Raw genomic sequence first — 14777 nt, forward strand, 5'->3', positions numbered from 1 at the left:
ACCCGCCACTATGCTTGGCTAATTTTCGTAGAAACAGGGTTTCAACATGTTGGCCAGGCTGGTCTCGAACTCCTGACCTTGTGATCCACCCACCTCGGCCTCCCAAAGTACTGGGATTACAGGTGTGAGCCACCGTGCCCGGCTGGGCCCAGGTTCTTATCACTACAGTGTACGATTTAAAATGGAAACATGCCGTTCCAAAATCAAATTCAGGGCCACAGTGGATGGGATTCATTTTGCCATGAGGACACTTCCCAGTCTGTGAACCTGTGAAACTACATGGAGCTACTGAAGTGCAACAGCCACAGCTCCCAGACTTGTGACCCCAGACTGTCTTGTCCCAGCTCTGTTGGGGCCTCCTGACCCACTTCTTAATGCTCTGTGGTTACCTGTCAAATTACAAAGGCTTTTTTATTTTGTCCTAAGCACTGAGATCCCAGGATTGACCAGTGGGGGCAATACAAGGCAGAGAGCTCTGCCTGTCCCTCTGGCCATAGCAGAAATCGTGTCCTAGCTTGGTCCCTGCACCCTACCTCCACTCTGACTGAGTTACCTGAACTATACTTGCAGTTATCCATGCTGCTCCAAGACTGCTGATATTTGGGTCTGTGTGTTCTTCACCCACCCCTAGGCCACAAAACCTCCTTGCAAGCTCCTTTCACCTGCTTTACTCCTCCACATTTATCGTGACTTAGCCTGGTGCTCCATCTCCCATTTACCGGAAAAGCCTCCTGATGCCTCCCCTACTCCCAGTAGACTGGGTCCTGCACTGTCTTTGTCATCAGGTAAGCTCCTCCACCGGCAGTGACTGCAGGATGGAGATTTCCTTCCTGTTGTGTCCCCAGCATCTCAGTGCCTGGCTCACAGCTCATACTGGGAGTGTTTCCTGAAGGCATGGACATCTCCTCCCCAGGACTGATAGAAGGACTAAAGACACTCGCCCTAGCATGCTTACTACTCTGTCTTTTCATTTCTCAAGAAAGAACATCCATAGATCCAACGAAACGGATGTGAGTAACCTGCACACATAATGTGCATGCTCACCTATAACCTGTCAGCTTGCTGGGACCCTGTCCCTGGAGGCTCATCATAAACCTTGTGATGCGACACTGTCAACAAGCTCTCTGCTTGAAGTATCTGAGCATATCTGTTATCTCACCTGTGAAGGACTTGGATTATTCTCAAGGACAGCAATATGTGTCCTTGACAAAACAATGTTGGCAGCAACATTTTTTCCCTGAGACCACACCTCTGAGCTTTTAACACCAAACAAAAAAATCTGATTCACTTTACAATAATGTGCGCTTGACAAACATCTCTTTGTAAACACCGTTGTTCAGAAAGACCTGACTACATGTACAACGATACAGAAAAAACTAAAAAGGCTTAAAAGTAGCAAATCTAGCTCAGATATTGAGGAACATTGTAAACCAGAGTTCAGAATTCACAGTATAGCACTGACTTCTACAGAGCCACATTTATTTTTTAGTGGAATACGAATAATTCCTTATTACAGAGGGAATAAAAACAAAACCTCACCACGGAGATAGTAGGAGTATTTTAGATAGAGTAAGAGCACTGGGTACACTGAGAAAGAAGGGTCAGCTGCAGGACAGAGGTGGAATTCAGCTGGTCAAGAGTCCAACCAGAGATACCATTTCAAACACCTTATCTATGCATTAACGCCAACACTTAAAAAAAATTGTTTTCTTTAAAAAAAAAGAAGGGTCAGCTGGGGAACTAAAACTATGAGCACGATACCAAATGACTGGAGCAGGCTGTTCTGAGGGGCTGCTGAGAGTGAGCAGAGGCCTGAGCACTAGGGGTTTCTAACTGTGTTTCAGAGTCTGGACTTTATTGAGGATAAAGAAAAGTGGCCTGACTTTGGGTTAGCAGCCATGGCAGTGGAGAAAGGTGGGTGTATTCTCAGGCTAGCAGGAGAGTGGTAACAACAGAACTGGTGACTGGAAGCTGAAGGTGTGAAAGTCCAAGAGTAAGAGCACAGCAATGGGAGACACTGGCAGTGTCTACCCTGACAGGCACCCTCAACCACATGGGGATCTGGATGCAAGGACAGAGAGGCTGAGGAGGGCAGGGATGCAGTTTGGACATCTGGCTGCCATGGTGCCTGGCAAGAGGAATCCCTCCTGGAGGAACTATCCTGGAGAAAGTTGGATGCAGGATTCTGTCAGAAAACCAAGACATCCTAGGCACCAAAATATCAATGAGTCAGCAAAGATACAGCTGATAATAATCTGACAAATCCTTTTCTTTCTGGTTAAAGACTAGCTTTCCTCTAATCTTTGTACCAAACTTGAAATTTGGTTAAGAATCTAGACCCTTGGAGCAAGAATAATATCTAAAATAAATGCATTTGAGAATTTTCAAATATATTGAAAATTTTGTATATGACAAATATTTTCACTCAATAAACAGTGCTGGGTTACCAAGCCAACCTGCTGAAGAAAATATGATCCCTAAGTCACCCCTTAAACTTCAGATGGACTTGAGATGAAAGTACCTTTAAAAAAAAATAACAATACTATACAGTATTCTTATATAGTGTTTGGAATTTACCAAGCACTGTTTTAAGAGCCACACAAACATGAATTCTTTCAGTCTTCACAACAACTCTAAAGTAGGTATTATAATTATCTTCATTTTACAGTAAAAGAAACCAAGGTGCAAGGAAGTTAAGTAACTACCCAGTTAGACGTCTTAACAATGGTGAAATTCTGAATAGAACCCAGGCATCTGCTTTCTTAATCACCACACAGCACTGCCTCTCTGGAAGGCCTTTCTATCTGACCTAAACACAGAAGTTGTAAAAGAACTGAAATTTGAAAACAAAAAATTAAAGTTTTTCAATGGGAAAAAATACTTAACCAAAGTCATAAATCATAATACAAAAGTGGAGGAAAATAACTGCAACAAATGTCATAGCTTATTCCTAATATACAAAGAGTTGTTTATAAATCAATAAGGAAAAAACCTCTCCCATGCATGGAAGGAAATACACAAAAGTAGTATGAAATTGTCAATAAATGTAAGATACCCAACAATACTAAAACAAAAACAAAAACAAAAACTAAGAAACGCAAATTCAAATGAGAAACCATCTTCCATCTACCAGATTGGCAAAAATGAAAGACTGATGATACACAATGTTGGCAAGAATGTGGGCAATGGCATTCTCACATATTGTGAGATAAATGTCAACTGACACGGCGTTTTGCAGGGCAATTTGGCTATACGGTCAAATTTTAAAATATGCATGCCCTTTGACTCAGCAATTTCACTTCTGAACATTTATTTTACAGAATTATACACAGAACTACATGAAAATCTACCAGAGTAGTCACTGAAGCATAATATAACAACCAAAAAGCAAACAATGTAAATGTCTACAAATAGCAAACTGGTTCATTAATGAGACTCCCAAAATGGAATATTATGCAGTCATTAAAAAGATAGCTTTATGTTCACCAAAATAACAAAACATTGTTAATAAAAAAGCAACTTGTATAGCAATGTGTATAGTATGTTCCTGTTTGTTAAATGATAAAAATGTAACTTTAAAAAAATTGTTTGCTTTCAAAAGGACTGTTCAATCACTTTATTAATGAAGTTTAATTCTGTAAATTCTGAATACCAGAAATACCCTGAGTACCTTGTAACAATATTGTCTAATAGCCTAGAAATGCCAGTGTACAGGAATACTTGAAACATATTTCTCAAAACTCAAAATAAATTTATATTAAAACCTTTTCAGGAATATTACTATTTACATTAATCTGTCACTTAAAAAAACAAAAAACAAACTTAAGATTCAATGAAAATAATCTGGCTTATTACCCAAGAAGATTTTTTTTTCCTTGAGACAGAGTCTCGCTCTATTGCCCAGGCTGGAGTGCAGTGGCACAATCTCAGCTCACTGCAACCTCTGCTTCCTGTTACCCAAGAAGATTTTAAAAGTACCAACAGAAATCCATGAAGTATTTACGTAACAGATATAGTCTTGATCCTTGAAGTGGTAAACCTCTAACTTACCTGTAAGATGTAGTTCTGTATCCTTGATGATTCTGAATAAATATGATGTACTTTAGAATTATATAAAATTAGATGCTGCAATTATTTTAAATAAAAGAAGAATCTTTAAAAATAAGAACAATCTCATTGCTTCCTAATTATAAAACTTGCTTCCTAACAAGTATCTTCATCACATCAAAGTATCTTGATGAAGATAAAGATACCTCCTAACAAATATCTTCATCAAAGTGTCTTGATGAAGATCAAAGTATCTTGATAAAGATATTTTGAGGGGGGGAAGAAAAGAATAAACTGTGAAATGCCAGTTTCAAAACACGAGTAAGTATCATCTAAGAACATGTAGACATTAAGAATGTTTTCCCAAGTAACCATCTCATTAAACCAAAAATCTTGTTGTAATTAAGTGACTTACTTGGTCAATGCTACAAATGCTGGAGCTTAGTGCCCAGCTACCTGCAACATAAGAAAAAGTACCTGTAATCCCAGCACGTTGGGAGGCTGAGGCGGGTGGATCACCTGAGGTCAGGAGTTCAAGACCAGCCTGGCCAACATGGTTAAACCCCATCTCTACCAAAAACACAAAAATTAGCCAGGTGTGGTGGCAGGTGCCTGTAATCCCAGCTACTCAGGAGGCTGAGGTAGGAGAATGGCTTGAACCCAGGAGGCGGATATTGCAGGGAGCCAATATGGTACCACTGCACTCCAGCCTGGGCAACAGAGCAAGACTCTGTCTCAAAAACAAAACAAAAAAAGGAAAAGATCAGTGTATTTTAGTGGTAGTTGTGATTATTAAGCATTTTAAAGCAACTGTAGGGTATAAAATGACTCAGGTCAACAATAACAAGAAAGAATTTTACACACAGATAATCGATAAGACATTTGGTGAGCAGCATCCAGTTTTATGTAATTCTAAAGTATCTATGTATTCAGTATCATCATGGCTACAGAACTACATCTTACAGAAAAGTTAGTGGTTTACCACTTCAAAGATCAAGACACTTTCTATAACTATACTGGATAGTAATTTTCCTTAATCTGTATTACAAGCTTTCCAACTTTGCTTCACTGAGTATATTTTTAAACGGCAGAGGCTACCCAGTTGGCACTAACTGTACCAATGCCAGGTGGACCCCGATTGTAATGTTTTGACATCCTCTTCTCCCTTTCTCCTCTGTCAGGTCTGCCAACACTGCAGCCTTTGGGGCACCTGCCTCTTGCAGGACTCGTTGCCACACCTTCTAACTGGCTGCTTCTAACTGCTGCATGTCAAGGACACCACATGAACAAGACAGCAAGAACAACATCTTAAGTGTCAATCCTGAGCAAATGTCCCGGGAACTCTTCTAAGTGTAAAATCAAAGAGCTTCAATAGCACGTATTTTGTTACAGGGCCTTTGGCTGCTTAGAGCATTTTTTCTTACTTCTTAGTGCTAACCCATGTTCTAGATAAGAGAGGCTGCTGGGTTTAGTTACCAACAGTAAACTTTAAAACGTTTTCAGTTACATGGGTTCTTGGCTTCTGCAATCTCATTGAGTACTTGCCTAACAAATATTTTCTTCAATGCAAATGTGAACCTGTATTTATGCCAAGTTGAATTATGATCAAGTTAATGAATTTTAGATGAAGTAGGGCTATCGAGACAAGAATTCTAAAAGTGGTATCTTAAGTTTAGATGACATTCTGAGAACTTTAAAGATTATATTAATTCATGACAATATGTATATTTACTCACACAGACATATGTGTATATATATAAATGCATATATATACATGCACACACACACAAATTCTTAACTCCCTAGTAAGTACAGAATAATTATGTACACCTAGCAGACTCTTCTTCCCTATAATGTTGTCATGCAGTACAGCTATTTGCTCTCTACTACATTAAGCTGTCCTATTTCACTCAAGGTACTAGGCAGGTCCACAAGTCCAGATAGCTCTCAATGAGTCTATCGCAAATTTACAATGTGGAAACACCAATAATCTGGACTTTTGCCATTTAACACCTTTTCAACTATGTCCTACACTATGTCTGCCTAAACAGGAAAAACTGTGAATCTACTAATTTGAACATGCCCATCCCATTATCTCTCTCGTTCATTTATTCAACAAGTATTTACAGTGTCTACTCTATGTCAGGCATTTTGCTGGGTGCTAGGTCCCTACCCAACCACAAGCCCTACCCACTCAGTCTTCGGTCTTCTGGGGGAAGGCAGTCATTCATGAAATGAGGTAACACATGTGAAAGCACAACACTGACAGTAGAGACACCCTGCTACAAGGCCAGTCTGGGCGATCAGGGAAAGCTTCCCTAAGGAAGTGTCAATGAGTTAAGATTTTAACAATGAGGAGCTGACTTTATGGAGAAACAGTGTTCCTGGCAGAGTGAACATGCTAGAACTCTATAGCAGGAGGCAGTGAGTGAGTCTGAGGCAGGTGTGAGCTGAGACGGGCCTGGAGATCAGGCAGGGACTTGGTCAGGCATGTTAAAGATTTCCTGGTCTTTATTCAAATGGAAGGCATGTGAACATTTTAAAATTAAATTAAGTTTGGTTTTCTGGAGGGACGAAGTTATGATCAGATTTACATTTTGAAATGATCACCCTGGCCACCTAATATAGAGAACAGATTGCAAAGGAGAAAGGACACAGGGAGCAGGCAAGGAGGCTACTAGGTTAGAGGAAATGAGAGACAGTGGGCACCTGGCTAGGGGTGTGGTAAAAGGTCAAATCCCTAGCACCTAAGGATGGACTGAATTTGAGGAGGTGAAAGGAGGAGGTGTCAAGAGTGACTCCTGGGTTCTGGTTCTGCCATTTAATGAGCAGGGAACATGTTAGGAGAAGGTTTAGGGAAGGTCATGAATTTGGTTTTAGACACCTGACTGTGCAGGTGTCATGTAGCCAGGTATATAGGTCTGGACTTTAGGAGAGATCATTGTCAGTACAATAAACTCTGCAATCATTTGTAAATGGTCCATAACCGATCTAAGGGCATTAATGAGACAGGGGTGGGGGTGGAGGAGACAGAATGAAGGCCCAGGATCACCCTGGGGATCTTCTAGCATCAATGTTCAACAGGATGAAGACGGGCTGTCACAGAAGTGTCATGGTTAAAAGAAAATCAGGAGGGCTTACCAATTAACTCAAATAACTAGACACTTTCAAATATCAGGAATTCAATTTTCTCAATATCTGACATTTTGAGCATGGCTCCAATTATTTTGTAACTACACTTAGTCATTAAAACACTAATTATTAGAAAGCTCACGTTATATATAATTGGTCAATATTATCAATGACTGCTTGCTAAATGCCAACTACTGCTACTAAACATCAAGCAATCGTCCGGGCACGGTGGCTCATTCCTGTAATCCCAGCACTTTGGGAGGCCAAGGTGGGTGGATCACTTGAGGTCAGGAGTTAAAGACCAGCATGGCCAACATGGTGAAATCTCTTCTCCACAAAAAAAAAAAAAAAAATTATCTGGGAATGGTGGTACATGCTGGTGATCTCAGCTACTCAGGAGGCTAGACAGAATTGCTTGAACCCAGGAGGCAGTGGCTGCAGTGAGCAGAGATTGCACCACTGCACTACAGCCTGAGCAACAGAGCAAGACTCCATTTCAAAAATACATACATACATACATACCAAACGATGTACAAAAACTCCTAAAAAATAGTACTTGCCTTCAAAACTTGTCTTAAGCTAGATCATGATTAAAATCACACCATATTAAGTTATTTTAATCTTTGGATATGCTAATTTAACCACTTTGGGAAAATTAATTCATGTTAACCTTTCTGGCATCTAATATTCAGGGTTCCCAGACCCTAGTCTAGATGCTGGGAGATGGTGCAAAGAATCAGATAAAATTCCTTGTCTGTTAACAACCGATATTTAGTATTCAGAAAATACCATAAAACCAGTTTGAAGATTACTTGACAACATATCACTTAAATTATTGTTTAGCCATTGAAGAAAAGTGAAGCCAGACACAGTGGCTTGTACCTGTAGTCCCAGCTATGTGGAAGGATCATCTGAGCCCAGGAGTTCGATCCAGCCTGGGCAACACAGTGAGAACCCATTTCTAATTTAAATATACAAAAAGAAAAGTAATGATAACACCTGTCAACAGCAAACCTTCCACCTACACCCCAGTATCGACCCTCTCCTCACTCCATATCTATCCATCATCATTATGCTTACATGATAAACTTAGTTAATACACTAACTGTAGTACTGTGCAGGCTGTACCATGTGGCTCCAGGGCCTATTTACAGTCTTTAAGAGGTCCGTTGGCTTGCTTAGTAATTCCCAGGTAACAGATATGTACTTTCAGAAATATATACTTGATGAGTTTTAACAATTCTACATCTCAATCAAATTAACCAGCCTGGTTTTCCAAAGGACTCAATCACTAACAATACAGAACCTTCCATACCAAACATACCTAAATCAACTATGACATGCCATAGAGTAAATAAAAACAAGGCTATCTTCTTGATCTCTTACCCCCTAGAGCATATTTTACATTTCCCCAGTTGTTTTCCTACTAGTAGAGTTGCTGTTACTAATAATAAAGACTGAATTTTAAAACTAGCTATTAGCAGATGTTGAATTTCCTGCTCCCCCATCTCCTTTTTAATTTTCTCTTACAAGAAAAATAAATAATGCCCGAACATGCAGTTTTGTATATATTCCTCTTATTAGGCAGAAACAGTTTGAAACTAATACGCTGTATCCCTTCTGCATCCCATCTCTCTTACAGCACTTAACATGATATTGTGAAACATGTTCATACCACAATCTACAAACAGAAACAGCCTGTGTACTCATGATCTTTTTCTCCACCACCCTATAAACAATGAATGGATGAAATCTAAAACAATAACAAAGGGGTAGAGTCTAGCAATACTAAAAGTTTCTCTTCTGTGTGATTACCATGAATGAACCATGTTAATTTCAGCTTCTTTATCTCCTTTCACTTATGACTTAATACAGCACAAATCAATAAATTTAAGAAACATTCAACACTAATGATTAATCCTCTTTGGCTGACATGATAGGGTGATCTAAATACAGTTTACTTGTATTACATATAGAAGGCCAGGTTACGGAAACATACCTATTACACATATTAGCAGGAAAACGTAGCATAGGGTAGAGACCTAGCTCATGGTCTATTAGAATGCCTGCAGAACAACTTTCTCCTTAAAAATAATTAATTTGATTATTAATTTGAAAAAGAAAATGGAAGAAGCATAGAGTAGTATCAAGAAATGGACTCTGTGGAGTCAGACTGACTTGGGATTGAATCCTAGCTCTGTCTTCTAGTTGTGTGATGATGAGGCTTTACCATCTCAGATGAGTTTGCCTCCAGCAAACAGAAATTACACTATCTTAGGGAGCTGCAGTGATGATTAAATGAGATTATATATAAAGATGTATAATATATATATTATACACACAGAGAAGGCAAAAAAGGTGATTATATAAAAGGTATCTAGGCACAACTATATGCTCAATGAATACGTTTTAAGCCACAGATAAAATCCTAATATATTGGCCGGGTACAGCGGCTCATGCCTGTAATTCCAGTACTTTGAGAGGCCAAGGCAGGTGGATCATGAGGTCAGGAGTTCAAGACCAGCCTGGGCAAGATGGTGAAATGCTGTCTCTACTAAAAATATAAAAAATTAGCCGGGCATGGTGGCGGGCACCTGTAACTTCAGCTACTCAGGAGGCTGAGGTAGAGAACTGCTTGAACCCAAGAGGAGGAGGTTTCAGGGAGCTGAGATCATGCACTGCCCTCCTGCCTGGGTGAAGCAGTGAAACTCCATCTCAAAAAAAATTAAATTAAATAATCCTAATATATTTTTGCAATTTGAAAAGAGTATCTGACTAATCTCATGCTTTGCAATGAACCAAAACTAATTCTGGCCCTGATTATTTATTTTGTGATGAAATATGTTCTTTTTCTTAAAGACAACTTTGGGTTATTCCTAATCCTACACGTTTCCTCACATTAATATTCTACCATTCGCATGTTTAAGTTGCTTTAGCTTCTGACTTAGGATATAAAAAGAGGCCAGAACTAAGGAAAACAACCAAGTTTAAGGAATATACTTGATATATCCGATAGAAGCAAAGAATTCCAAGATTGGAGGTGTAATTGCAGTTCCTAAGCAGCCACTAGAGACTATTACTCTTCCATGACACATATTCCCATTGCCATCTTTATATAAGAGATAGCCCTCAACCCAAGAAGATAACTTGGGTAAAAAATGCAAAAGTGGTGCTTTCTACCTGAGAGCACTTCTGAATGCCCCATACTTTTCCTCAAGGTAATCCATTCCCCATTAACTACCTTGACACCCCAACATTTCTACCTTTGGAATGCACAATGCCAGTGTCAAGGACTGGTTAGCCAACCAGCCTAGGCAAGCTGTAGCTGGGTTTTTTTTTGCTCTTGTTGAAAGCAAAAGAACACTCCTTTCTTCCCACATTTTGAAATCTGCAAGTTGACAAGTCAGTGGCCATTTCTAAAACATGCAACATGTTATGCTTGAGGTGCCATGGAAGTCGTAAAAGAATATCAATGAACAGGGCTACTTCCTGTTTTTCGTATCTAACAAAATGGAGTTATTACAGTGTATTGGAAATCATATATTAAGGAATGTTGGTTAACCAGTCACTCTTGCCAAAATCAGATATGAAAGAAAAGTTGGCAACAATTCTACCTCTGATATTTCTCTTCTAGAATATTTAATAAGGTTAATCTCTGAAGAATGCATTAATTTTCTTACCTGATTTAAAATGAAACTGAGACCATTCCTAACTAAAAACATACAAAATCATGGAAGACTAACTTATGTGACCACCTCTATGTTTTTTATAAAGTCACTTAGTATTTTAAGAGTAATTTTTAGGTAATAATGCTCTTATACCTCCTCTTTAGTAAAAGGTTACTAAATTATATTTTAGTCTAATAGTTTTAAAAAGGAAATGAAATCTGAGGGTTATATGAGGATATAAAAGCAGCCTGTGAAATATCTTTAGTTTTAAACAAAAACTAACATTAACAAGTATAGCATATCTTGTCCTTTCATGGGACCAGCAAATTGATAGTTTGGTTTTTTAAGTTACAGAAATAGGATGGGGTAATTATATCTACCAAACTCACAATAGCCTGTTCAATGGAGAGTAACACTGTAATTTTTCTTCAAAGTCAGTAAATAGAAAGAAAAAGCCCCTAAATTCTGTAATATAAGGAAAAATTCCAAACCCTTGGGCGCCACTTACAGGCACTTTCACTGATTTCAGCTATTAACCTGAACAAGAGGGACAAACTTAAAATCTTCCATTTTAGTATGAATATTATTTATTTATATAACTTCTAATTCACAAGTGTATTTTCTACATCCAAATAACAGAAGGAAATTCTAAACTTAAAAAAAATCACAGAACTCTCAATTATTTCAAAATCTCAGATTTTCCTCTTAGAAGTATGAGTATAACTTAACAACTGTCAAAAAAAAAAAAAAAGGAAAACAAAGTTCAACTGATATTTTATTGAGTTGGCTATAATCAACTTTTTTTCTACAGTTTTAATTCAGAGATAATTATGTATCATAACCAACAGGCAGCATAAAATGCACACACACAAATAAGATACAAGCCCTTTCCCCGCAGTTTTATACCAACCAATTCAAATGAATTTCAACCCCACTGTTAAGAGAAAAAAAAAAATTCACTGTATTTCATAAAATTAGGGAATCAACATTTTACTATAAATGAAATCTTTACATATAACATTTGTGATAAGCCAACAGCATTCTGGCTAGTAAAAATATTTTTTTAAAAAAAGATTATCCTTACTAGCCCATTATTTTCTTATACTGTGCAATTATAATCCACACCTTAAGCAAAGGGGAAAAAACCTCGGTTATAAAATGCAAATATTAAGTATGGATTACTTAGTCCCTAAATTCTATCTGCCTCCATCTTAGTCGTCTTATTTTGGGTCAAGAGACAACACTAAACAATTTCTGTATAGTATTTTTACAGTGCATGCTCTTCTATATTCACAGCTCATTAGGAGAACTAGATTGCTGACGTTTGCTAAATTATTTATTGTATCCACAAAGTTAGGTCTCATAAGGATACAATTAATTTCTCAAATTTGGGGTTAAAAATTTTTATCCAGTTCATTTGAAGTTCAGTTCAGTATCCCTCAAATAATTATTCTAGTTAAGTTTTAATACAATCTGCACAGTAACAGGAAACTGTAGAGGTACACAACTCTAGTAAGAATAAATTACATGTACAAGCCCACACAAAACTATTATCAGTCACAAATCTCCTTTCCTATTAGTAGTGCCATGGTACAGTGCGGAGCATATTTTTTAGTTCTTGCTGGGGGAGGAAAGGGACCTCCAAATAATAAATGGTTCGTGATTGTAAGTAAATAACCAAGTGCACAAAAAATGCCAGATCACTTTAGATAATTAATCCAAACCGAGGACTCCTGTCAAAATCGTCTTACAAAATGACACACTTTATTCCTATACTAAAGGTCAGGGAATTCTATAGAGCAACAAGGGACTATCACAAAAACATTTCCAGCAACTCAAAATACCATCAAGACTTTGTGCTTTGCATACATTAATCAGATGTAAAAAAAAAAAAAAAAAAAAAGAAAAAAAAAAAGGACGTAGCTGTCACACTTAAAAGAATTTCCTTTAACATAAAAATTTCCAGTAGCCAAAAACGGGCGAGGTCAATGACCCGCTGGTCTAAAATACCTTACACATACTGTACTTCATATGCATCTGAGCCGAAGCCCACCGTGCTGTGTGGCCCCTGGAATTCAGCTGGCGGCCCGCGCCGCGGCACCGAGCAGGAAGCACCGCACCCGCGCCGCGGTCCCAGGGCCAAGCCGGAGGGGCTGCGGGGAGCAGCCACTACTGCTTTGAAACTGAATGGCTGACACATCCGGTCCTGGCTCTTACACCACTCTGCCAAATGCAAACTTCAAAGGCCAAATTCAAACTCCAAACAGAAGTCACTCAAGTCTTAGCAGTACAGTTCGCATTCCCAGGAACACTCGAAGCCCCTTGGGGGTCGCAATTAGACAAACCGCACTTCTTAAAAGACTGCAAGCCCCCGCGAGAGTGCAGCCTCCCGCCGCACCGCTTTGACAGGCGTTACGGAGCCGTCTGCCCCGAGCCCTGCAGCAGGCGCTGGGGGCGCGCCGCCCGCGTCCGGGCCCGGCCCCCGGTACCTGCCTAGCGACTCGAGCCACGAGCGGGCCGAGGGGCTCTGCCTGTCACGGCCGCGGGGACCTCCTGCTTTCTCTTCGGCCCTCTCCGTCCCCCACCCGACCTCGGGCTCCCCATCCACCCCGCCCCTTTTCCGACCACCGCCCGCCGCAGGCTCGGGCCTCGCCCCCCAGTGCCCCGGCCCCGGGGACACCCGTCCGGGGGCGCCGCCGCAGGGCCGTGCCCCGCCCCCCGGGCTCCTCGGAGAGCCCCGATTCCGGGAGTCCCACAAAGCTAGCCGTGGCCCCCCACACCTTTTCGCCACGGGTTCCCGCAGCGCGGCTCGCACGCCTGTCACATGTCTACAAACAATAACAAACTCTTCTGCACGTACCCGTCCGGTCCCCCAGGCTGGGTCCGGGGCGCCGCCCGACTCCGGAGGGGTCGGGGGGTGCTCAGGGGCGCGGGTCCCGGCGAGCGGCCCGTAGTCTCGCCGCTCTGAGCCCCGGGACGCCGTGCACGGAGCCCGGCATTCATTCATTGCCCTCTGCCCGCCCCCCAAGTCCCCGCCGCGCCCCCGGCCGCGCTGCTCACCCGGAGGGGGCCGCTGCAGGAGGTGGCTCGGCGGCAGGCGCCCGCTTCTCCCCGGGCTCGGCCGCTGCGGGACTCGAGGCGCCGCTGTCCGGCGCGGCCACCGGCTCGGCAGGGTGGGCGCCGCCGCGGCTAGCGGCTCCGTGGGACGGCGGCACCGCCACAGGCTGGAAGCCGGTCCCACTCCCCGCTGCGTCCGCGGGCTCCGGCGACGGGGAAGTCGAGGAGGACGGCGGCGAGGCGGCGAGGAAGAGCGGCGGCTCCGGCAGCTGGTCCAGCTCCACACTCCGCACTTTGCGCAGCTGCCGCCGCCTCCAGTCCGCCCGCTCGCGGTCCCCGCTGCCCGCCTCCCGCAGCAGTCCCGCGGCCGCCGCGGGCGCGCTGCTCGCCTTGAGGGCCCCTCCGCCGCCGCCCGCCTCAGGGCTTGCAGCCCCGGCGCCCGGGAATCCCGACGACGAGGCGCGATTCCCCGCCGCCGCCGCCATTTTCTCTCGCGGGCTACATTCGCTCGGCCCCTGCGAGGGAGGGAGGGGGCGGGGAGAGCGCAGGGGGCGGGCACTGCGCCGCCAGCGTAAGGCCTCCTGCGCCAACTGCGTGAGCGCGGCCCGCCGGGCGCCCGGCCTGGACCCACCGACGGCCGGGCGCGCTGAGTCCGGCCTGCAGCGGAGGCGTGGGCGGAGGGCGGCCAGGGGGCCGCAGGTGGGAGAAGGTGGGCTGTCCTAACGGCCTGGAGAGGTGGACTGGGAGGCGGCGGGCGCGGGGGCGCTCTAGACTCAGCGCGCTGCACGCGCCGCGCCGCCAGGTAGTCCCGGCCGCACCGGCGAAAGGAGGAGCCTCGGCGGCAGCGCTGCGCCGCTTCCTCTCCGCAATCTC

The 14777-nt window shown here is 42.6% G+C and overlaps 1 protein-coding gene across 1 annotated transcript in view; it reads right to left on the bottom strand.

Moving 5' to 3' along the window:
- The window catches only part of MAP3K1 (mitogen-activated protein kinase kinase kinase 1), an 81664-nt gene extending 67250 nt beyond the window's left edge, over positions 1–14414 (bottom strand). The window contains exon 1 of the mRNA XM_035291546.3: positions 13908–14414. Within this exon, the coding sequence (XP_035147437.3) occupies positions 13908–14389 (482 nt within the window). The 5' untranslated portion in view covers positions 14390–14414. The remainder of the gene's footprint in view (positions 1–13907) is intronic.
- Between the last annotated feature and the right edge of the window lie 363 nt (positions 14415–14777).

This window comes from Callithrix jacchus, chromosome 2, assembly GCF_049354715.1.
Source record: "Callithrix jacchus isolate 240 chromosome 2, calJac240_pri, whole genome shotgun sequence".
Lineage (NCBI taxonomy): Eukaryota > Metazoa > Chordata > Mammalia > Primates > Cebidae > Callithrix > Callithrix jacchus.